At 45.1% G+C, this 22,556-nt stretch overlaps 1 protein-coding gene across 1 annotated transcript; it reads right to left on the bottom strand.

Annotated features, from left to right (window-relative positions):
• Nucleotides 1-1,249: 1,249 nt before the first annotated feature.
• On the bottom strand, nt 1,250-17,314 carry TXNDC15 (thioredoxin domain containing 15). Its single transcript, XM_002912963.4, has 5 exons — nt 16,696-17,314; nt 9,014-9,501; nt 7,289-7,452; nt 3,432-3,562; nt 1,250-1,951 (listed from the first exon to the last, which is right to left on the bottom strand). Exons 1-5 carry the CDS (start codon nt 16,901-16,903, stop codon nt 1,755-1,757), a joined length of 1,188 nt encoding a protein of 395 aa, XP_002913009.1. The 5' UTR covers nt 16,904-17,314; the 3' UTR covers nt 1,250-1,754.
• Nucleotides 17,315-22,556: the final 5,242 nt, after the last annotated feature.

Below are 22,556 nucleotides of genomic sequence, written 5' to 3'. Positions count from 1 at the left end.
ACTGGCATTCTGATGATCTTTGCTGTCTTCCATGCAGCTGAATCCCCACCTGCCCCATCCCTGGCGTTGGTGCCAGTGCACAGACGGTTCTGTGGCACAGACACCTTGCTTGGCTTGGGGTGGTTTAGCTGCTCTTGGACCTTCCTTCCTGCCTCCTTCTATTTCCCATTCCCTCAGCACCAGTGCTTTCCAACTGATCCTCTCTACACTTGAACCTCCCCTCTAGGGAACACCAGCTAGCTTGTCTCAGCTAAGTAGTATTAGAAGCAAAGCCATGATCTGTTGGCCGTCCTAGGAGCCTTTCCTCCTCCTCCACACTAGAGTAGGGCCCCATTACATATCAAAGGCATGAATATGCCTGAGTCTTTGATAACTTCTCATCTGGGAGTGTGCCCCCCAGGAAATGAGACTATATACAACCATAAGTTTAAAAAAAAAAGGTTAAGTAATGCGGAACCTACTCAAAGACCTATTATGTAGTCACAGTTAGGAAATCTATTGGCAACGGTGAAATATTTATCATTTGTTAAGCAAAACAACAACAACAACAAAACCAAGGTGTTAAATGATAGCTATGTTATGTACCACTCTATGGGAAACAAAGGGGGAAGACGAGGGAAATTCTCTCCATACCTCAGTTTGCTCATTTGTAAAGTGAAAATAATAGTACTGTTCTGAACCACCGTCCCTTCCTGCCAGTGACCACCCCGGCCATAGCTGTCCACAACATAAAGTTGTAAAGTCCTGCCCAACATAACATTCTGAGAAGGTGACTCAACTAAGGTTCTATTTCCATAGAATTTAGGGTGCATTATGAAATGAATTACTCTATCTGAAACACTGGACACCCTAACTAAAGGTTATTTCTCATTAGGTGGTCAGATGTCTTATATCTGAGTTTAAGGGATCTTTTAGAAACAGCTTTTCAAAAAGTTGATATAAATTACATGTTGTCTCTTTTCTACCTGTGTCCTAAACTAGACGAATCAACTTGTGGGCAGGAACAGTGTTACGTTATTTCTTCTGGCTCTCACTGAAGCTAGCATGGTGCTGAGAACATCTTAAGGCTCAATCAGTGCATGTTGGTTAGGTAACTGACTAAAACTTGAGTTATGCTTTGGCCTAGAACTGACCATAAATAAGCTTTAGTTTGATGATAATATTTACTTTCTCCTAACATCTGTCCTATCCAGAAACGACTCAAACCACTTCAAATCCTTCTGGTGAAATTAGAGATCACAAACACCAAAGTACTTGACTCTTTTATTTTCCCATCAGTTACTCAGAAGGTCACACTTACGAATTTTAGTACTTCTTCCACAACAGAGCACTTTCCTGCTTACAGACTGAGAGAAAAATGGCAAATGAACAGAAACCAACCTTCTTAGACATATACGGAATCAAGACTCTTCTAAAACTAAAACATGAAAAGTCCTATTTCTTCCTTCTATGAAGCCAACTGTCACTCTACCCACTATTCCACCTGAACACAGCTCCCATTTGAAACTGGATTACTCCCTTAAATACTGGATTAGTAAAAACAAGAATGGTGAGTTCTACTGAATATTTTCATTTGCTTTTTGCGGTACTAATTAAAACACCAATTTATAATTTTTTAACACATTCAACAGTTCAACAAATGCATGACTCTTTTAATGTAACTAAAGCTGTAAGTCTACACTTTACTGGAGAAAACGTAGAAAGTGCAGCATTAATTTCTGAAATTCCTTGTTCCGACTTCTTGTAGTCCATCACTATTCCGCATGTTCCTGCTCTTGTCCTGGAATTAGCCACCGAATGCTCTCAGTTCGAATGGTAGCATACATAATAAAACTAATCAGAAAGAATAAGGAAAATACAAGCAGCCAGTCCACACTTTTTATCAAAGTGCTGGGAAGAGGGCCTATTTGGTCAGCTTGAGTTACCACCACATTTTTCTTGGCTTCTATACCTGAAAGAGAAATCAGCTGTTCAAATCAGATAGAAAACACACCCGCTAAAGATCTTTCTGAAGAGTTCTGCATGGTATGCAAAAAGATATGCAGTCTTAAAATAAACACCACACTAGTATATCTGGGATGGGTTTCACTTGCCTGTTAGTGTAATTTGTAACTCGCCTTTCTCCCACCACATCAAAGGAACAGGAACCCATGCAGCTGTTCAAAGCCTAAACATTAGAATTTCTGTGAACTCCTCAGAAGAGTCTTCAGGCATGATAAGAGTTGTCTTTTGTTCTCTTTGAGACTGGTAAAGCTACTCTCAGGAGTCTACAGAATGTTTTCACAGGTGAAGGAACACTAAATTCAAAATGCTTTTAAATAATTTACTGAAAAAATTGTTAGAACTAACCACCACTGAGATCAGAGATTACCAAAGATGCTGTGACTTCTTGATTTCTTTTAGGTTCTAGGTTTTGTTTGAGTATTGAGCAAATTGGCTCCCTCTCTCCATATCAACCTGATTGGCAATCGGAAGTCTGGTACTGTGAGACTTGAATAGCCAACTATCTGGGAACAACCCTTCCACTCCTATGAGGTAACTCAGCCCTTTGTTCTTTACTGTGAGATAAGTAATTAGATGCAACTTAATATATATGGAAGGTATGTTATAACTTATTTTTATTTCTAGTGAATATACTTCAGGAAGAAGTGGGGTGCTCATAATTAAGGCATTAAAGCTTTTGTGGAGCAAACTTTATCAAAGAAGAGAACTTCTTCAATATTCAGTGTTCAAACTTTTACAGAATAAAAAGTAAGACCGCTTGTTTGGGCAAATATTAAGGAATTAAAATAGCATCTGCATATGGATGAATAAATGGAATACCACACAGCAACAAAAAGGAAGAAAATAAAAGCAACCATATGCACCAACACAGGTGAATCCCACAAACAACAGTCACTGAAATAAGCCAGATACAAGGGAATCCATTATGTATGTCTCCATTAATATAAAGTTCAAAAACACGTAACACTAGTCCATGGTGTCAGGAGTCAAGGTGGTAGTTACCCTTGCAGGCCGCAGTAACAGTGCTGAGGGGATGGGCTGGTAACATTGTCTCTGGGTCGGAGTCCTGATGACCCAAGGCGCTCATTTTGTGAAAATTCATCACCCAGCACACCACTATAATACACACGTTTGTGTAACTACCACACTTTAGTGAAAAATGGATGTAAAAAGTTAACAGGTGTATGGCATGTGAATTCTAGAATAATAAAGCTGGCTTTTTATAGGTATCGATAATCCTTATTTGTGTTAAGCTTGCCACTGACTGAGAGACTTTTAACAGAACCACAAGTAGTTCACCAGAAAAGAAGGTTTACATCTGAACGCCAGTCTTGACCCCTTCACTTAAGGAGAGCAGACAGGAACCCACAGAAGGCATATACCTCCAGCAATAAAACCCCTTCTTACAGCATATGATTTGTACATACCTGTCTGGTTAAAAATGAAGACTTTCAGTGTTTCCAGTGTTCGGTCTGTATGATTAAATCTAGCCATTGGTTTAGCTCCTTGAAATAATAAGATGTTAGGAACAGCTACAGTGCCAAACCTGGTAGAAAGGCTGTGACAGAAAGCAGTCAGTCAGACAACCTGAAGTAACAGCAGGTTTCCTCACACAGTTGCCATATCAGGATGGATGGCAATAAATGAGAAAGCATCATTTTCCTGTGACCTACAGAGGTTTCTGATATGCAAATTATATGCTTATAACAATTTTTTTTTTTAAATTTCTTTATTCAACAGAGATAGAGACAGCCAGCGAGAGAGGGAACACAAGCAGGGGGAGTGGGAGAGGAAGAAGCAGGCCCATAGAGGAATGCCGGGATCACGCCCTGAGCTGAAGGCAGATGCTTAACCGCTGTGCCACCCAGGCGCCCCAACAATTTCTGACTTTTTTCCTTATGGATTGAGGTTGGGGGCATTCCTGTTCTGCTCAGTTGCTTTCTATTACAACAAGGAACCACCCTGGACATAGTTATTCCACCTTTTTTTTTTTTTTTTTTAAGTAAACTCTACCCCCAACGTGGGGCCAGAACTCACAACCACAAGATCAAGGGTCGCATGCTCTGCCGACTGAGCCAGCCAGGCGCCCCCTAGTTATTCCGCTATTTAAGTTGTAAACTGCCAAAAGAGATCAGACCAGAAAATTCTAATTCATGGACAAAGCACACTGTGTCAATTTACTTGACAGAAGAAATTTCAAACTCTCCAGAATGCCCATCTCCGTCCCTCACACTAAGATTCAACTTAGGGCAAGCAATTAGTTGGTAAGTCAGCATGTGGGCATCTACGGTCTAGCAGACACACCAGGAAGTTCACAACCGGGGCAGGATGTAACATGATCTGAGTGGGACTGGCTCACCTTTACATAATGCAGAGTCGTGGTATAAGCTCTGCAGTCAAAACACGCAGGGTTCAAGCCTCAGGTCTGTCACTGAACCAGCTATGTGAGCTTCGGGCAGACTATCTAACATCTTTAAGCCTCATTTTCCCCTGTTAGTAAAATGATAGTACTGGATAATCAGGATTTTTTTCTTGTAAACATGTTGTCATTTACATGTAAACAGATAAGGCAAACACATGTCGCAGGCCATATAACAAGAATAAGTATCTTCTACTCTCCATGATTAAGGCACCAGAGCAGGCACTGAGAAGGATGCATGGAGATGACCGAACAAAGTAGATGATTAAAGCCACCAGGGAACAGAAGCCCAAACCCAGAGTACTAAGGTGGTGCTGGGAGCCAGCCCTGCTGGCTTGGGGGCAGGGGAAGGCCCAGTCGAAGTCTGACACTAACCTAGACTAGCCTTCCCATCAGCCTGCTCCCTTGGACCAGGCCACGCAGATATTTCCCTGAAGCCCTTGTGAGAATTACTAATTTGCTGCGATTTCTTGCTCCCTAAACAAATTTAGGTAAATATTGGCAGTTACATTATGCACACTGAGTATCAGTGGAGTGCAATGTTTTACACAAAATTTTGACTCGAGGGGCACCTGGGTGGCTCAGTGGGTTAAGCATTCAACTCTTGGTTTTAGCTCAGGTTGTGATCTCAGGCTCATGGGATCAAGCCCCGCGTCAGGCTCCATGCTCAGCTTCTCTCCCTCTCTCTCCCCATCTCCCCGCTCACTCGGTTCCCCCCACCTCTCTCTCAAATAAATATATAAATCTTTAAAAAAAATTTTTTTTTACTCGAGGGGCGCCTGGGTGGCACAGCGGTTAAGCGTCTGCCTTCGGCTCAGGGCGTGATCCCGGCGTTGTGGGATCGAGCCCCACATCAGGCTCCTCTGCTATGAGCCTGCTTCTTCCTCTCCCACTCCCCCTGCTTGTGTTCCCTCTCTCGCTGGCTGTCTCTATCTGTGTCAAATAAATAAAATCTTTAAAAAAAAAAATTTTTTTTTTTACTCGAAAAAGCTTTACCCAACTCCATTTTTACCAACTTGACCGTCTTCAAGACTTTCCAAACTGATTCACATACTACCTCCCATGCCCTGCTACAGGGCATGTGATATAGAGAAGGAGGGACATGCTTTATAACCCAGACGCGGTCACAGCACTGGGGGAAATACAGAACATGTGAACAAAGCTCTTTATAACTCAGCTCACTCAACATCTAAAAAAGACAAGAGCCCACTGAATAATATAAAACAAAAGTAAATGTCATTTTAAGGGCCTAAATTAATTCATTAAATTAATTTACTGTCTGTCCACTAAGGAACACACATGCAAGAATAAATGTGAACAAGAAAGAAGAAAGAGGGGAGGGAAAGGAGGGAAAGAAAAAAATCCTGAGCAGACCCACAACAGGGTGCTGCGTTGGGCTGCCAGGGGTGGAAACCTAAACTGTGGGTGAGTCTCAGGAGGGTCCCACTTCTGATACTAATTTTGCTAATTCAGGCTGGCCAAGACTCTGAAGAGTCCTCTGGCCCCTCCACTGCCATCAGGTGGAGCCAGCTTCAAATTCCACCCTGAATGCAAACTGGTGCAGGCCCTCTGGAAAACAGTGTGGAGGTTCCTCAGAAATTTAAAAACAGAGCTACCCTACGACCCAGCATTTGCACTACTAGGTATTTATCCAAAGGATACAAACATAGTGATTGGAAGGGGCACCTGCACCCCAGGGTTTAGAGCATCAATGTCCACAATAGCCAAACTATGGAAAGAGCCCAGATGTGCATCAACAGATGAATGGATTGGGGGCGCCTGGGTGGCACAGTCGTTAAGCATCTGCCTTCAGCTCAGGGCGTGATCCCGGCGTTATGGGATCGAGCCCCACATCAGGCTCCTTCGCTATGTGCCTGCTTCTTCCTTTCCCACTCCCCCTGCTTGTGTTCCCTCTCTTGCTGGCTGTCTCTGTCAAATAAATAAATAAAATCTTTAAAAAAAAAAACAACAAAAACAGATGAATGGATAAAGATGTGGCACAGATATATATACAATGGAATATTACCCAGCCATCAATAAGAATGAAATCTTACCATGTGCAACGACATGGATGGAACTAGAGGGTGTTAGGCTAAGTCGGCCGGAGAAAGACAGATACCACATGATTTCACTCACATGTGGAATTTAAGAAACAAAACAGATGAACACAGGGGAAGGGAAGGAAAAACAAAATAAGATATAAACAGAGAGGGAGGCAAACCATAAGAGACTCTTAACTCTAGGGAACAAACTGAGGGTTGCTGGAGGGGCAGGGGGTGGAGGGATGGGGTAACTGGGTCAGGGCACGTGATTGAATGAGCAGTGGGTGCTATGTGCAACTGATGAATCACTAAATTCTACCCCCGAAACTAATAATACACTATATGTTAACTAAATTGAATTTAAATTTAAAAAAAATTATTAACTCAGTCATAGCAACTCATTCGTTTATATGATGCAACCTAGGGCTAGTTACTCACTTCTGTGCAAAATGGGGGAAGACTTACAGTACAAACCCACTACACCTGTTTTGAGGACAAAATGACATGCAAAATGAAAAGTGCTTTCCCCAATATCTAGCACATGGTAAGCCCTCAATAAACAATAGATGCAATTAACACCAAAATAGAGAGAGATAAATTTCACCCTGCAGAGAACAGTCCCCTCTTCAGGGGCCTCCAGAAAGAGAGGCCTCAGCTCCCTGAGGAGTGTGACCACCCTCACCGCTCACCTTTGCCTACCCCTCCCACCAGTCCAGCTTTCAGGCTCACACCTACCTCCTTGGCTTCGAACTTATGACAACCTCCAAAGAACTGCAAGCATCACCCAGAAGGATGACCCGTAAGCTCCACTCAGGGAACATACCTGCTGTGCTGAGATGCATCCAGTGCCAAAAAATGAAGAGCTGGAAATGCCCGGGGCAGAGAATTAAAATGAGGGGCCAAACTGGCAGAAAATCGGCACCATGGGGTGTAAAACAGGACAAGCGTGCAGTCACTACCATTTGGGTTTAGAAAATCCATAAGGTCCTGTGGTAAAAGAAACAAGTGTTAAAGTCAGCAGTAAATGTTCGTATAAATTTTTCTGGAAGGATGCCCAAGAAACTGGAAACACTGCTGCCTCCACAGAGAGGAGGCAGGGACACAGACAGGAGGGAGACTGAAGGGTAGCTCCTTAAGAACCTTTTGGGTTTTGAACCATAGGAATGCATGAATCAGCAGAAAAGTATTATCAAATAACAAATCGCAAACTTTCCTGTAAATTTTCTTGATGGTACTATAGAGCAATTTTAGTATTTTTCATAATGCATCAATCCAAATACTAAGTACACACAAGGCACAGGCCATTGTCCCAACCTCTCACCTGTGCCTCTCACACACTCTAATGGCATTATTAAAGCACTGAGATCTCAGGCCCCGACCATCAACTCAGCAGACCCAAATCTATAAGCAGTCCAATCAATGCATTTGGCCAAAGGCTAGTTCAATTCAAGGGTGCACCATCCCTGCCACCACCCTAACTCAGGCTGCTGAAACTGCTCTCTCCTGGTCAAGTGTGTGACAGCCTAGAAACAGTGCTGTAGAGCTGAGGCAGTGTTCACCGGGCACTGAGGGGAGGCTGTGAGGCCAGCACTGACCCCTGCACATGGAGGGGCTATGGACACTCAACGTACCACAGACCCTCATTTAAAATAAGCAGTCACGGTGTGCCGAGCTAGGATTTCTTCTCGTATTACATAAGCAGCCTGAACTCATCCTGCTACCTAGTTTAACAATCCCACAGAAAGTCCGTCATTATCCCAGTGTTCTCTTCGGAATTATCATTTATCCAATGAGCTGGAAAAGCATGCGCTGGAAAAGCATGGCTCGGTTGGAGACAACTGTCTCAGCTATCACTCCGGAGAAAACACTGGAGTCAAACTCTTTGAAGGAAAGAAATTTTTCATTAATAGAACATGCTTCCCAGGGGTATCACCAGTCTAAACAATGCTAAATCACAATCTTAGTAATTCAGATATTTTTAACTTGCCACTGTAGTAAATACCTCATTTGGAAGAAGAAAAATGCTAGGATTCTGATGCCAAGTGCCTATCTGTCCCCCAGGATTTTTTTTTTTTAAGATTTATTTATTTATTTATTTATTTGCGAGAGCGAGAGAGCATGAGAGCGGGGGGGAGGGGCAGAGGGAGAGGAAGAATCTCAAACAGACTCCGTTCTGAGTGCAGAGCCTGATGGAGAGCTCCATCTCACGACTTTGAGGTCACAACCTCAGTGGAAACAAGAGTCGCGCTTAACCGACTGAGGCAGCCCTGTCCCCTGGGATTTTCATCGTGAGGCTTGGTGGAGGGAGGACCCAGAGGGTCACCAGGCTCAAGCCGCCTAAAAAGCATAATTGACACTAGGTCTAGCGCCTCCTCTCCCTACAAACATCACGGAGAGCCAAGTCAGTTTTCAGTGGTGCAGCCATTAAGTGCTGTCCCACTTACAAAATGATGAAGACTCTGACCTTCCATCTGAAAGTTGATAAGAGTACTAAATCGTAAAATCAATACGCAGAAAAGGAGAAAAGTACTAAACCATTCTTTCTTACCTGTGACATATTTAAAATTTTCAGAGTGAAGTTTTCTAAGCCCGTTACATTTCTCTCCTCGCAGTTCACCTTGGGGGATTTCAGACTTTCCGTGTTATTGGAGTCCTCGGGTGGGACCGGGTCGGACTCGGCCACTTCTGGTTCTGAGTAATACTCCTCCTCCCTGTCCTGGAAGCTGGCTCCAGAGCTGTCCAGAGAGAAGAGGTGCTCTCGGAGGCTGCACCGCGAGTCCTCCTCCCCTCGGGCCCCACAGGTGCCGCCGCTGGGCTCAGGACTCAGCTTGTCCTCGGTCTCCCCGGGGATCACGGACAGCATCACCACGTGGTCGCCATCAGCGTCCAGCCCCAGCACCGTGCCAGCCTCTCCTGCTGACTTGTCCTGGCCCCCAGGGCCACGCAACGGCTCCTCTTCACTCGCCGACACGGCTCCCGCCTGCAGAGCGCGAGCAGGCCGCTCCTCCGACGGCAAGTGACCACTTTCCTCTGCAACTACAACACGCCAGCATGTTCACGGTCCTAAGTCACTTCCAAGTACATGAAAAGCCCAAAGAATTACAGTTCCCCTCAAATAAGACATCTTCCCCTACGGAGAAAAAAGGTAACCTTCCCAAGAAGCTATCGGAGGGCCACCCACCATTCTCCAGATCATGAAGAAGGTCACCAGGAGGTACCAGATGAATGAATGTCAAATACAAAGTGGACAAATACACACCTTCATGGGATACCTGCTGTGTGCCGTGTGGATTATAAGCAAAAACATTCCCGTGCAGACATCCAATTAAGAAAATACAATACAAACACTAACAATTTCATTTGTTTGATGAGAATATCCAAAAATAATGATGGCTTTATAGAGGATTCTACTATGGCAAAGCATCCTTACACACATTATAAGAGCCCTGTGAGCCGGGCAGGACAAGGGCTACCATCCCCACGTAACGGAGGACCAAGCCGAGGCACAGCGAGGCAGTGTAATGCCCAACAGCACACAAGCTAGTACGCAGCAGAGCCAGGTCTCTGAGCAAAGTCCTCTGGCTGCTACTCCAGATCGGGCCTTCCCCTCCCCGTGACCTCGGGGACTGCTGTGCCTCACAGTCCGAGAACACTCCATACAGCCACTCCTGCATGAGGTGGCCTCTCCAGCCAGCGCCTGCTCTCCTGCCTGGTGCCCGTGGGAGTGCCGGGAGGCGCACCCCCCAGGGCCTGGGCAGCAGCAGGGCGAAGGAGGACCTTCCTCACGCTTTTGGAGCCACTAGATGGGACTTGGGTAGAAAGCTCAGGTAAAGGAAGAGTCTGGGGAAGTGTCATATATTCACTGAGCAATCTCCATTCATCTCTGTAACAGTGACTCCTGCCCTCCAACTCCCATCAACTCAACAAGAGCTGCCAGCCTCAGTGCCAGGCACTGACCAGGGGAAACCAATGAGCCCAATGCACTCAGACAAGCTTGCCACGTGGCTGAGAAACCACCAGCCACGTAATGGGCTCTGCCATGCCAACGGCATGTCACCGAAGTGTGAAAACCCAACTGGCTTTAAAGTTTGGGGGGGGGCCTGGGAGCTCCCTAAGGTATGCACATTTGTATAAGGTCTCAAAGAATATCCCCACAGAGATGTGCGGATTCATTCAGCAATTCAAAAACATTCTCTGAGAATTCTGCTTCTGGCTAAGCTGGAGTAAGAGGGACCAGATTTACCCTCCCTAGTGAAACAACCCAAAAAAGGCCAAAAATATGAACCAGTTTCAGGAGACTAGTTCAGGCAAGGAAGGATAGGGATCCCTGAAAACAGGAAGAACACAGGAGAGCCCTAGAAGTGTTCCAGCTTACCACCTGAGGGAATGCATGCCATAGATCAGGAAAAGGGAAGGAAGCGGGCAGAGCCCAGCGCTCTCCAAGTTGAGGAGATGGTACTCAGGGTTCAGAGAGACCAAGAAAGCTAGAGTTTGTGGGACAGAATAGTAGAGATGGGCAAGCTGCAGAGAGAGGACTCCAGAGACCTGCAGAGAGACCCCGTCGAGCACACTGGTCAGCATTTACACGTGAGTACGTTCCCAAAGCTAGGCAAAGAGCTGCCCAAAAGGATCAGAGGCAACAGAACCCAACACTCACAGAGAGCTGGGAAGAGTACCTGTTTCCACCAGCTAGACTGGAAAACCTCACGACTCATGGAGCACTGGGGAGACTACACAAAAGTAGTGGAGCAAATGAATCCTACAGTAAATACAGCTCTGCTCCCGTCCAGCAAACCTTAAAAGCAAGGATCAAACCATGCTCAGCTAACTTAACTGTAACCTAGAACAAAACTCATGAATATTTAGAGAAATACTAAAATATCCAGCACTCAACAAGGTCAAATTTATGTCTGGCATCAAATCCAAAGTTACGAGGCATGCAAAAAAGCAAGAAAATATGATCAATAATGAGAACAGTAATTAACCAATTAAAACTGACCCACAGCTTGCAGATGTCAGAATTAGGAGATGAGGCTATTAAAACAATAATTATAACTCTATTGCACATGTTCAGAAAGTTAAGCAGATATAGAGACATAAGATATAAAAGACCCACATCAAAATGCAAATCAAAACCACGGAGACCTCACCTCACACCTGTCAGATTAGCTATTATCAAAAAGACAAGAAATAACAAGTGCTGGTGAGGATGTGGAGAGAAAAGGAAACGCTTGGACACTCTTGGAAGGAACATAAATTGGTGCAGCTATTGTGGAAAACAGTATGGGGGTTCCTCAAAAAATTAAAACTATAATTAACATATGATCCAGCAATTCCACTTCTGGGTGGAACAAAAACACTAATTTGAAAAAATATATGCACCCCATGTTCACTGCAGCCTTATTTACAAAAGCCACGGAAGCAACCTAAGTGTCTACCAGAGGCTGAATGGGTAAAGAACATAGAATCTATACACACGATATAATTAGTCACAAAAAGAGGAAACCTTGCCATTTGCAACAACATGGAGGGACCATTATGCTAAGTGAGATAAATCTCAGAAAAACAAATACCATATGCTTTCACATGTGGAATCTTTAAAAGTAAATTAATTAATTAATAGCTCATAGATACAGAGAACAGACTGGTGGTTGCCAAAGGTATTGGTGGGGGGAGGGGTGAAATAAATGGGTCAAGATGGTCAGAAAGTACAAACTTCCAGTTACAAAATAAGTCATGGAAACGTAAGGTACAGCATGATGACTCTAGTTAATAAGACTGCCTCGCATATTTTAAAGTTGCTGAAAGTAAACCTTAAAAGTTCTCCTGACAAGAAAAAAAAATCTTTTAACTATGCATGGTGTCAGATGTTAACTAGTCTTACTGTGGTGATCATTTTGCAATTATACACAAACATTAATCATTACGTTGTACACCAGAAACTAATGTTACATGTCAATCATAATTCAATTTTTTTAAAAGACCCAAATTGTACTCTGACAACGAAAACTACGTTTAAAATGAAAACTGCACTGGGTGGGATTAATGGCAGATTAGGCATTGCAGAAGAAAAGACTAGTGAATTTGAAAGCATAGCAACAGAACCTATCCAAAATCAAACACACAATAAAAACAAGAATCCAGAGAAATTAAGAGAATCAGTGAGCTGTGGGACAGTTTCAAGTGGCCTAACATACAGATCATGAGAATACCCAGAAAGGAGGGGGGGAGGGGGTGTGGGCAGAAAAAGTATTTGAATTAATAATAACCAAAAACTGCACAAACTTGATGAAAACCATAAATTCATAGATCCAAGAAGTTCAGCAAACCCCAATTTCAATGAACTACACCAAGATATTATAATCAAACTGCTCAAAACCAATGACAAAGACAAAAATGTTAAAAGCAGCCAGAGAAAAAAGACATGCTAGGTACAGGGGAAGAAAGATAAAGATGACAGCAGATTCCCTATTGCAAATGATGCAAGCAAGAAGAGTAGCATCTTTAAAGTACTGAAAGGAAAAAATTCTAAACCTAAAATTCTATACCAAAGGAAAAAATCTTTCAAAAATGAAGGGAAAATAAATAATTTTTCAGAAATATTAAAAGCTGAAGGAATTCATCACAAACACACACCCAGAATAAGAATCTTAAAGGAACTCCTCCAGGCCAAAGAAAAATGATACCAGATGGAAATATGGATCCACACAGAAGAATGGAGAGCACAAGACACAGTAAGTACATTGATAAATAGACACAATCTTTCTGAAAGTGTAACTATGAAGGGGACAAGAAAGCCAGGGTAGGTGATAAGGGGCCAAGGAGGTTTCTGTTTCAGCTTTTAGGACAGAGGAGAAATTTAAGGATATATCAAGTTGATGGGAAAGTGGGTGAGGAGGGTGAGGAAACAAGAGAGGTTAGACAGGGCAGAGTACAGGGCTTGAGCAGCAAGGTGTGTCCTTGACTGGAGAAAGTCGAGCACTTCTATGGACTGTGACTCAGAGAAGGCTCTGGGTGTCTGCACAGGGAGCTCTGCCAATTTGGTGGCAGTGGGATCACAATGACAGTCTTTCTGTAGCCTCTGGCTGATGAGCATGTACTGCTTATATAATCAGAAGAAAAACACGTTTGCTGGGGCGGCCACGAAACAGAGCAGGAAATGAAGCCAGAGGGGCGAAATGTCTGGAGAACAAAGGGTGTCATGTAGGGGGGCCAACCCTCCTCCCAAATGCCCCAGCTCCACAGACATCTGCTCTCTCTGAACCTAACCAACATCTCAGGTCTCATAAGTACACAGAGAATGCCAAGATCCTGAAAGAACCTCAGGAGAAAAAAAATCAGGTCAGAAATTACAACCTGGCTCTCTGATCACCCTCATAAAAATGCATAGATGTCCCTTGCAAAAAATCTAAAGGGAGTCTGAGTGATGCACAGAGCTGGTATTTTCAGTTCAGGAGGGTTATTTTTTCCCTCATGTGAAAGAGTTAAGTAGACAGTACATATTACGAACCAAAAAATTCTTATGCCCTCAGATACCAGTGTTCTCGCTTAAGTATTGGAAAGAGAGGAAACTGTGAATTATTCCATACCAAGACGGAAATGACGTACTGTGTGAGAGTCGCTGAACCCTTGCGGCGTCACGTGCTTTTTAAAAGAGACTGCCTCTTAACCTCAACACAGGGACTATAGTGTGAGCCACACAAAAATGACAATCACTACATCACTGGCAGCAAGGAAGATATCTGGAAAACAAGGGTGGGGGCACCGTGCCAACGCCGCCAGGGAGCCCTAGCCTAGGTCAGATCCTTCACACCCTCTCAGTTTTGCTCAGAAGGCTCTCTACCAGCCGCAGGTTTTTCACAATGGCTCTGTGGCAGCGATACCAGGCCCCACATGGTGTGGCCTCTGTCCACACAAAGAGTTCCACCAGACATCTCGGTCCCTGAACACTCCAGATCTCTTCCACCTACCTCAGTGCTGTCCCGAGGGCTGTTTCTCTGTCAGGAAAGCCCTCCACTGGCTCTCTTGCTAGCTAATCTGACTCATCGTTCAGATCTTACCCTAAACTTCATCTCTGTAAGTTGAACTTCACCCCCCAACCCTCAGACCCGAGGGGTCTCCCATAACAGCATCCAATAATACCCTGGGACTCTCCCTGAAGCATTTTCCACTGCTGGAATTTACTTAATTATTTGTAGTCATTTAATGCCTGTCCTCCGACAGATAGGAGGGCGGACCTGTTTCTCTACCTGGCTCACCACTGTACTTCAAGTATCCAGCAGAGCATATGACATGTGATGGGTGCTCAGTAAAATCTGCTAGTTGACTGCCTAGTGAAGACAGGCATGGGGGTGTTGAAGCCAGGACACCTGGACAACACAGCTACCTCCAGGTGCTCATCTGCCAGTGGCGCCCACTACAGACCAAAAAGCCTCAGATTTTCAGCCACCCTTACAAGGACCCAGGTGGTGAAAGTCCCTCTGTTGTCACCCCATTCGCGTCCTCGCCATGATGACCAACGGCCCACCCTATGTCTGGTGTTATCTTCAGGTCTGCGTGCTCATGGCCCAGACTGCTAGGGGGATTCACATCACCCTGACTACAATAAGTCAGTCCCCTAAATCACCAAGATTCTGCCTGGAAACAGCACACTCAACGTGGGCAATGTGAGGAGAGATTAGTACAGAGGCCACCAACACGTGGGCTGGATGTCAGAGAAACCAAAAGCAATGATAAGGAGCTTCAGGGCCAGTAACAGCAGCGAGGGAGCCAGTTACCACTCACAGACCTTAAAAGCTCAGAAGCAGCAAGTCACAGAACCTTGGAACAGTGTGCTCACCCTTCTAGAAGTTGTGACTTTCCATGGAAGGACAAAGCCAACCCATGATAATCCCTAAGGGAGGAAGCTGAGAGAATCAATATCCTCACCTCAGGCTCCCTTATTCCAACCCACACGAAGCCAGAAGGCAAGACAGCCAGTTGTTCCGCCATACAGGACAGCCACTCAGGGCACAGCGCTGGGTGGACGAGGCTAGAGAACGATCTGGGGAACAAACAAAAGCTGTCCAGCACATGCTGTCCCCTCTCTGAAACTGGTGGTTAAAACGCAGTGACAGAGAAATGGAGTCCACAGGTTTGACTGTGAAGCAGGCAGGCATGGGCCTGAATCTCGGCTCCTCAACTTCTGGCTGTTGGAGACCCTGGCAGAACACTTACTGACACTGAGTCTCGGTTTACTCATCTGTAAACCGGGAACCAGAGCAACATCTACTTCATTAGCACGTGGAGGTTAAATAAGATGACGCTCATAAAGCACGAAGCACAGCACCGGGCACAGAACCAGCGCTCTCACCAACGTAACTGTGCTCCTCTTCTTCCCCCTTCCTCCTGCTCAGCGGCCCTGCCTCCTTCCAGGCCACCTCACGGAAAGCAAAAACCTGCCTATCCCGGTAGTGAACGACAAGCAAGGCCGAAGGTCTGGACTTCGACAAACTGTGAGGAGTGGGGTGACGCAGCCCTGAGGATAAGGCCCCAACCCCGGCCCCAGCCGAGCGGCCAAGGGTAGTTGCCCCCCTCACCCCCGCCCGAGGACCCCCCGGAGAGCGTGCCACGGCAAGCAGCGGGTTACCCGGGGAGTCTCCTCTGTTTTTCTCATCCGCCCTTCCTAAAGGCAACCTGAGCAAGAGCGGCCTTCTTTAAAAAGTGATCCATCAAGGTGCCAAATGAAACGTGGGCTCTGCAGGCAGAAAGACGGGCTCTGCCACGACCCAAAGGGCAAACTCGGCTCTCTGAGCTCCGCGCGTCCCGCTGGTACACGTAGATACTCGTACAGCCTCTCTCCTACGGTGGGTGCGAGGGCTAACTGCGATAAGGCACGGTTCCTGCCTCCGCGTAAGGGCACCCACCGTAAAAGTCGGCTGTTCGTTACGATTTTTATTATTCGTAATAAAGGCTACGCCTCAGTAGGCGCTAATGCACTGTCACTCCCGACCCACTGACGCCTGCTGCGGGGGCCTGGACGGGCTCTCCGCCAGCGCTGACCACCACTCGGGGCCACATAGGCCGAAAGAGGTCGGGACGACGCGGGGCTGGACTCGCCGGCCAGCGCCAGGAAGAGCGGAGGGCCCCTGCGCTGGTGAAAGAGCGTGGTCCGAGTAGACCCCCATCGCGCGCTATCATTTCACTCGCCGCCGCCTGCCGCCCCTGGCCACGGCCCCAGCCCGCACTCACCCTTCAGGCCCCAGGCGGGAGGCCCCAGCACCCACAGCAGGACCTGCCACCAGCCGAGGAGCCGCATGGCGCGGGGCTGTAAGCGGCCGGGACCACCACCCGGGCCGCAGGGCAAAACCGGAGCACGGCTACGCGCGTCGCGCTCCCGACCTCCCGGAGGCCTGGGGGGAGGGGAGCCGCGAGCGTGAGCGCGATCCCGTGCCGCCATCTTGGAAGCTGGCAGCGGCCGCTGGCGCCATCTTGGAGTCGGACGGCCTGACTCTGGCCTCTGGTCTTTGGGATTCGCTGCTGTTCAGGTACCGCAGGCCAGGTACCTCGGGTCGCCTCGAACTTTCCTGACCCTCAGGCCCTGGACGGAGTTCCAACAGAGGCCAGCGGCCCTCTTTCTTCGCGCGCTGGCTGGGGCGCTTCATTCCGGGGCCCAAAAGGCCCGGAAGCCTCCTCCTCCGAGCGCCCCGAATTTCCTGCCTTACCCCTGTTCCCCTACCTACGGTAGCCAGGTGAAATACAGGGTGCCCAGTTAAATTTGAATTTCACAGAAACCACGAATAGTTGTTTTAACTCCAAGAAACATACGGATTTTCAAATGTAACTTGGTCCTGTAATTGTATTTGCTGTGTCTGCTCACCCTAACCGTACCTCCTGCAAACTCAGGGCGGGCAGTTTTTGTTTGGTGGTTGGTTTTAACTAACCCACCTGCAGGGCAATCTCCCACTCCCTGATCCACCGTCCCCACCCGCCAAGACCCGGTCCAGGAGGAGGCTGGGCCACCTCTAGCAAACAGCCCGGAAAAGGCCTAGAAGGAGGAAGGCCTGGATGGGGAGGGGAGGGGAGGTGTGCCGCAGAGCGACAGAGATCAGCATTCCAGAGCTGGGCGGGGGAGGAGCGACCTCAGAGACACTGCTCCGAGATGAAAAGGAGCTTCCCGGTCGCAGTTAAGGGAAAGGGCCTCCGAAAATCAATACAGCAAGTTGCCAGCAGCCAGCAGGCTACATCAGTAGAGAGTGCTGCTTTCAAACTTAAAGAGGTTGAAAACAGACATAGATTACAGAGATCTTTACATCAAACCATTGGGTGGTACAGCAACGTGAAGAGGAACGTAGGCTTTTTTTGGCCCTATGGTGAATCCCAACTCCAATATTTATAGGAGTATATGGTCGGTCAGCAAATTGTGTGACTTTTCTTAAGTTCAGTTTCTTCCTCTGTAAAACGGGATGAATTTATACGGTGCTGTGGCTGAAATGAGATGTAAAGTGACGAGCACAGTGCAGGGTGCACAGTAAGAGGGTTAGCCATTATTATTTGGATCATGCAATTCTAGCGGAGTAATCATAGTCCCCTGCTGCCCATCAAAGACTGTTAAGCCAGAAAGATGTATTATCAGTCTGACCTCACTGATAATTCTTCTAAATAAGCTGCAGGTTTTTTGCTATATTAAGTTCTCAAGTGCCTGTAGGTCCAGGAGACAATGAATAACATGGAGGAAACAGCCCACATTTCTAGAGTGGATCACTACAGTCATCATTTGGCTGAACTACCTCCTTTGCCCCCTACCCAGTAATAGCAAACCTTTCCTTTTTTTTTTCTTTTTTTTTTTTTTAAGTAAGCTCTACTCCCAATGTGGGGCTTGAACTCACCACCTCGAAATTAAGCCGCATGCTCTACGGACTGAGACAGCCAGGGGCCCAAAACCTTATCTTCTTTAACTTACCTTCTACCCTACCCTTCATATTTAATTTGAAGGTGCATAAAAGCCAATAGTACAGAGGATTGAGGGGGGTTAGGATTTACAAAAAGGAGAGTGATTTGATTCGTCTGGAACTCCAAAGTGAATGCCCTGTTACTACTTCCTTTGTATTATGTCCTTTCCCTCCCTGTGTTTGTGCTTTGGCTGTTTGTTTGGACAAATCCTTTTGCAGATGGTAGAGTTGTTGTCTTTCCTTAAATACTGTGTATACACTCTCTAACGACTACTCAGGAAATGCTGTCAACAGGACAGAATGCACATGTGACTGTTTCACCACCAGGTGGCACCTGCACTTATTTTCAGCAAGAAAATTGCCTTCAGGTTTGTTTTGTGACTTCTATTTTATTTTAGTTTCTGAGGGAAAAAAAGCTGATATCATCTTCTTCCTTTGGCTGAAATGAACTCTGTGTACCAACGTCCTGGGATTATTCATTCGTATGAATGGATGATAATTTGATAATAATGGGAATTGTTATGCATAACTACACACCCGAGTGCCTGATGTTTAGTTTGTCCCTCTTGATAGGTTTGCCTAATTTGTTTTTAATCTGACGAATCATGCGAGCTTTTCTTTCATGGTGTTTCTCTCTCTCTCTGAAAAAAATGAGTATTTACTTTCCTTTAGATCACTGTAGCAAAGTATATTTTCCAAATATTGCCACAAGAATAGCCCTCCTCCCACATGTTCTACAAAGTAATTTCGCCCCTGCCCCATCAATAGGTAGAATCAAATTCCCTTTCCCTTGAACCTGGGTGGGCCTGTGATTCACAAGCAACCAACATAATAGTGCATGAAGCCATCCTGTATGACTTCGGAGGCTACACAACTTTTACCCTTCTTCACTGGAAAATTTGCACTGGAGCTCTGAGCCACAGAGTAAATAATTGGGCTGTCTAAAGCTGCCATGTTCTGAGGAAGCTCAAACCAGCTTGCTGAGAGAAACCCAGACACTTGAAGAGAAATGCCCACCATCACTCACTGATCCCAGTCCCACTCTGTTCCGCCTTCAGCTATCACTGGACTAGTCCTGCCGGAGAGACCACAACCAGAAATACCTTGACCCACAGATACAGAGATTAAAAAATTATTGTTATTATAAGTCATTAATTTTTTTAGAATAGATGATTGGATCATTTTATTTTGTAATTTAATAACTTTTAATCTGAAGAGACTGTGAATTAATTTAACAAATCATTACTTTGGGTATATATTCACATACTTATTCTGCCAAGTTTTTCTCATCTTTATTATTCTAATGTTGTATTTTGATGGACTTAAGTTGATCCTCTGCACTCATTATTATTTAATCAATACTTAATATTCTGTGCAGTTATAACAAACTGATTAAACTGAGCTCCTTCAATAATTCAGTATTCTCCCAAGAGAGAGTTCTGCCCTTACAGGGCATATCAGAGTAATGTATAATAGTTAAGAAAACCGTAACAAAAATCCACAGGCTCTCTTTCCCAACTTTATCTATTCAGGGCATATATCCTAAATTTCATTCCTAATCGAAACCATGCTTTAGTTTGATATATATGAGGTGCTCTGCATTTCTAATCTGAGTACTAAGCTGTTGGCATTTATGTTTTCACTTGGATGGTGTTCTCCCAACGATATCATTCTGATTGACTTACAAGGAAACTAAAGCACAGGAAAAAAATGGTTTGGTGTCATAGCGGGAGTTTCTGACAGAGCTAAGGCTAGAATCCAATCTGAATTCAAGACATTTTATACTCTGGTATACAATCAGCAACTCATTTCAAATGCTAGCACACTGGTCATCAATACTTCTGTAATGGCTCATGTAAATAAATACGAGATTTAAATAAATTGATTATACTCAACTAATGAGAAGGATCCTGTTGGGAGAGGTTGAAGATCTAGGAGAGAGGAAAAATTCTGAGAAGTAGAGAAGGGGATCTGGCGAGGGTTGAACCTGAAACAGTAAGAGGAATACCTCCTCCATTGTAATAGGAGGAAAGGGTGAAGGCAGATAAGCTATTTTCTCTGTCAGGAAGGTGGAAGGCTGAGAGAGCCCCGTGGTGGTATCTAAGTATCTTAAAGAGCGGAGAATGAAAATCTGAAATAAGCTAAATGAAGAATGCCATGAGAGCTAAGGATACAAAAGAACTTCCTGGTAGCACTGGGGGGATCAAGCTCCGGTTGGAAAGCAAGAATTTATAGTGGCAAATGGCACAGGTGTTTTTCTCCGTTTAGCATTTAGCAGCCCAGGAGTAAATGGCAGCCAAAATTAGCCCAGAGTTAGTGTTTTGCCAAGCCTGAGTGGTGTACAGTCCAGGGGCAAGTGAACTGAAGATAATGATAGTTGCTAATATCTTTATGAGCCTCGTTGAGTCTTGTTTTTACTGTTTTTTTTTTAATTTCATTGTTTTAATTCTAGTATAGCTAACATACAGTGTTGTATTAGTTTCAGGTCTACAATACAGTGATTCATGAGCATAGTTGAATCTTAACATTATCTTGAAAGGGAAATTTCACGAGTTGGCCCTTCCTTAGGTAGAATAGTACTTCATATAACATAATAATTATTTATAATCAGTGTATTAGTTATCTATTGCTACATAACAAACTACATAAAACTGGGTTCTTAAAACAGTAATAATCATTTATTATCTCACACAATTTATATGAGTTATCGATCGATTCAGGTGTTGCAATATCCCTGGCTTAGTTGGGTAGTTCTGGCTGGGAATCTCTCATGAGGTTACGTTCAATAGGGTGGCTAGCGCTACAGTCATTTGAATATTTAATTGGGAATGGAAGATAAGCTTCCCAGATGGCAAGCTGATGGTGACTGATGGCAGGAGGGCTCAGTTCTTAACCACGTGGGTCTCTCTATAGGACTGTTTGTATGTTCTCGTGACATGACAGATGGCTTTCCTCAGACCAAGTGACATAAGAGAGCAGCACTAAAGCTGCAATGTCTTTTATGTCCTCACCTCAGAAATCATACACCATCGTTTCTGCACTATCCCATTAGTTACACATGTCATCACATATAATGTAGGAGTAGACTATACAGGGACATAAATACCAGGAGGTGAGGATCATTAGGAGCCATATTGGAGGCTGGCTTACCCCAAGTGAGTAATAGTACTTGGATTCCTATAGTATTAATACTCGAAGATGTTAAAAACAGTACTGCGTTAATAAAAACTTTTTAAAAAAGTAATAACTGAAAAAAACTGTGTTATAAGTAATATGAAAATAACATAAAAAATACCTATCCAGGGGCGCCTGGGTGGCACAGCGGTTAAGCGTCTGCCTTCGGCTCAGGGCGTGATCCTGGCGTTGTGGGATCGAAGCCCCACGTCGGGCTCCTCCGCTGGGAGCCTGCTTCTTCCTCTCCCACTCCCCCTGCTTGTGTTCCCTCTCTCGCTGGCTGTCTCTATCTCTGTCGAATGAATAAATAAAATCTTTAAAAAAAAAAAAAAACCTATCCAAGCCATTACCTAATGGTCAATTACCTACTTACTTAATATGTTCTTCCTTCTCTTTTCAACTCATTGAATCAGATTTTGAGAAGTACTTGAGCTTACAACAGATTTGTGAAGTTCTATTTAGGAAATACCAAATCCTCAAGCAATAAAGAAATCCTTAAATTGTGATTCACCCTACTGTGTTTGACAGTGTATCCAATGTAGTATTTGGAGAAACTGACTGACAAATCCTGTCTTCCTAATATTAAAACTGACATCAAAACGATGACTATAAAAAAAAAGGCCAATGGGCCATATATCTTTTGTTTAAAAGGCAGCCCATGCAAGGGCACCTGGGTGACTCAGTCGGTTGAGCGACCAATTCGTGGTTTTCGTTCAGGTCATGATCTTAGAGTCCTGGGATCAAGCTCTACGTCAGGCTCTGTGCTCAGTGTGAAGTCTGCGGGAGATTATCTCCCTCCGCTCTTCCCCTGCTCATGCTCTCTCTCTCTAAAATAAAAATAAATAGGGGAGCCTGGGTGGCTCAGTCGGTTGCTCAGTCGGTTAAGTGTCTGCCTTTGGCTCAGGTCATGATCTCAGGGTCCTGGGATCAAGCTATGTGCCTCCCCCCACCCCCTGCTCAGCTGGGAGTCTGCTTCTCCCTCTCCCT

Source organism: Ailuropoda melanoleuca, chromosome 3 (genome assembly GCF_002007445.2).
Source record: "Ailuropoda melanoleuca isolate Jingjing chromosome 3, ASM200744v2, whole genome shotgun sequence".
Taxonomy (NCBI): Eukaryota; Metazoa; Chordata; class Mammalia; order Carnivora; family Ursidae; genus Ailuropoda; species Ailuropoda melanoleuca.
The sequence above is the reverse complement of the archived record's forward strand: the minus strand, read 5'-3'. Positions and strand labels throughout refer to the sequence as shown.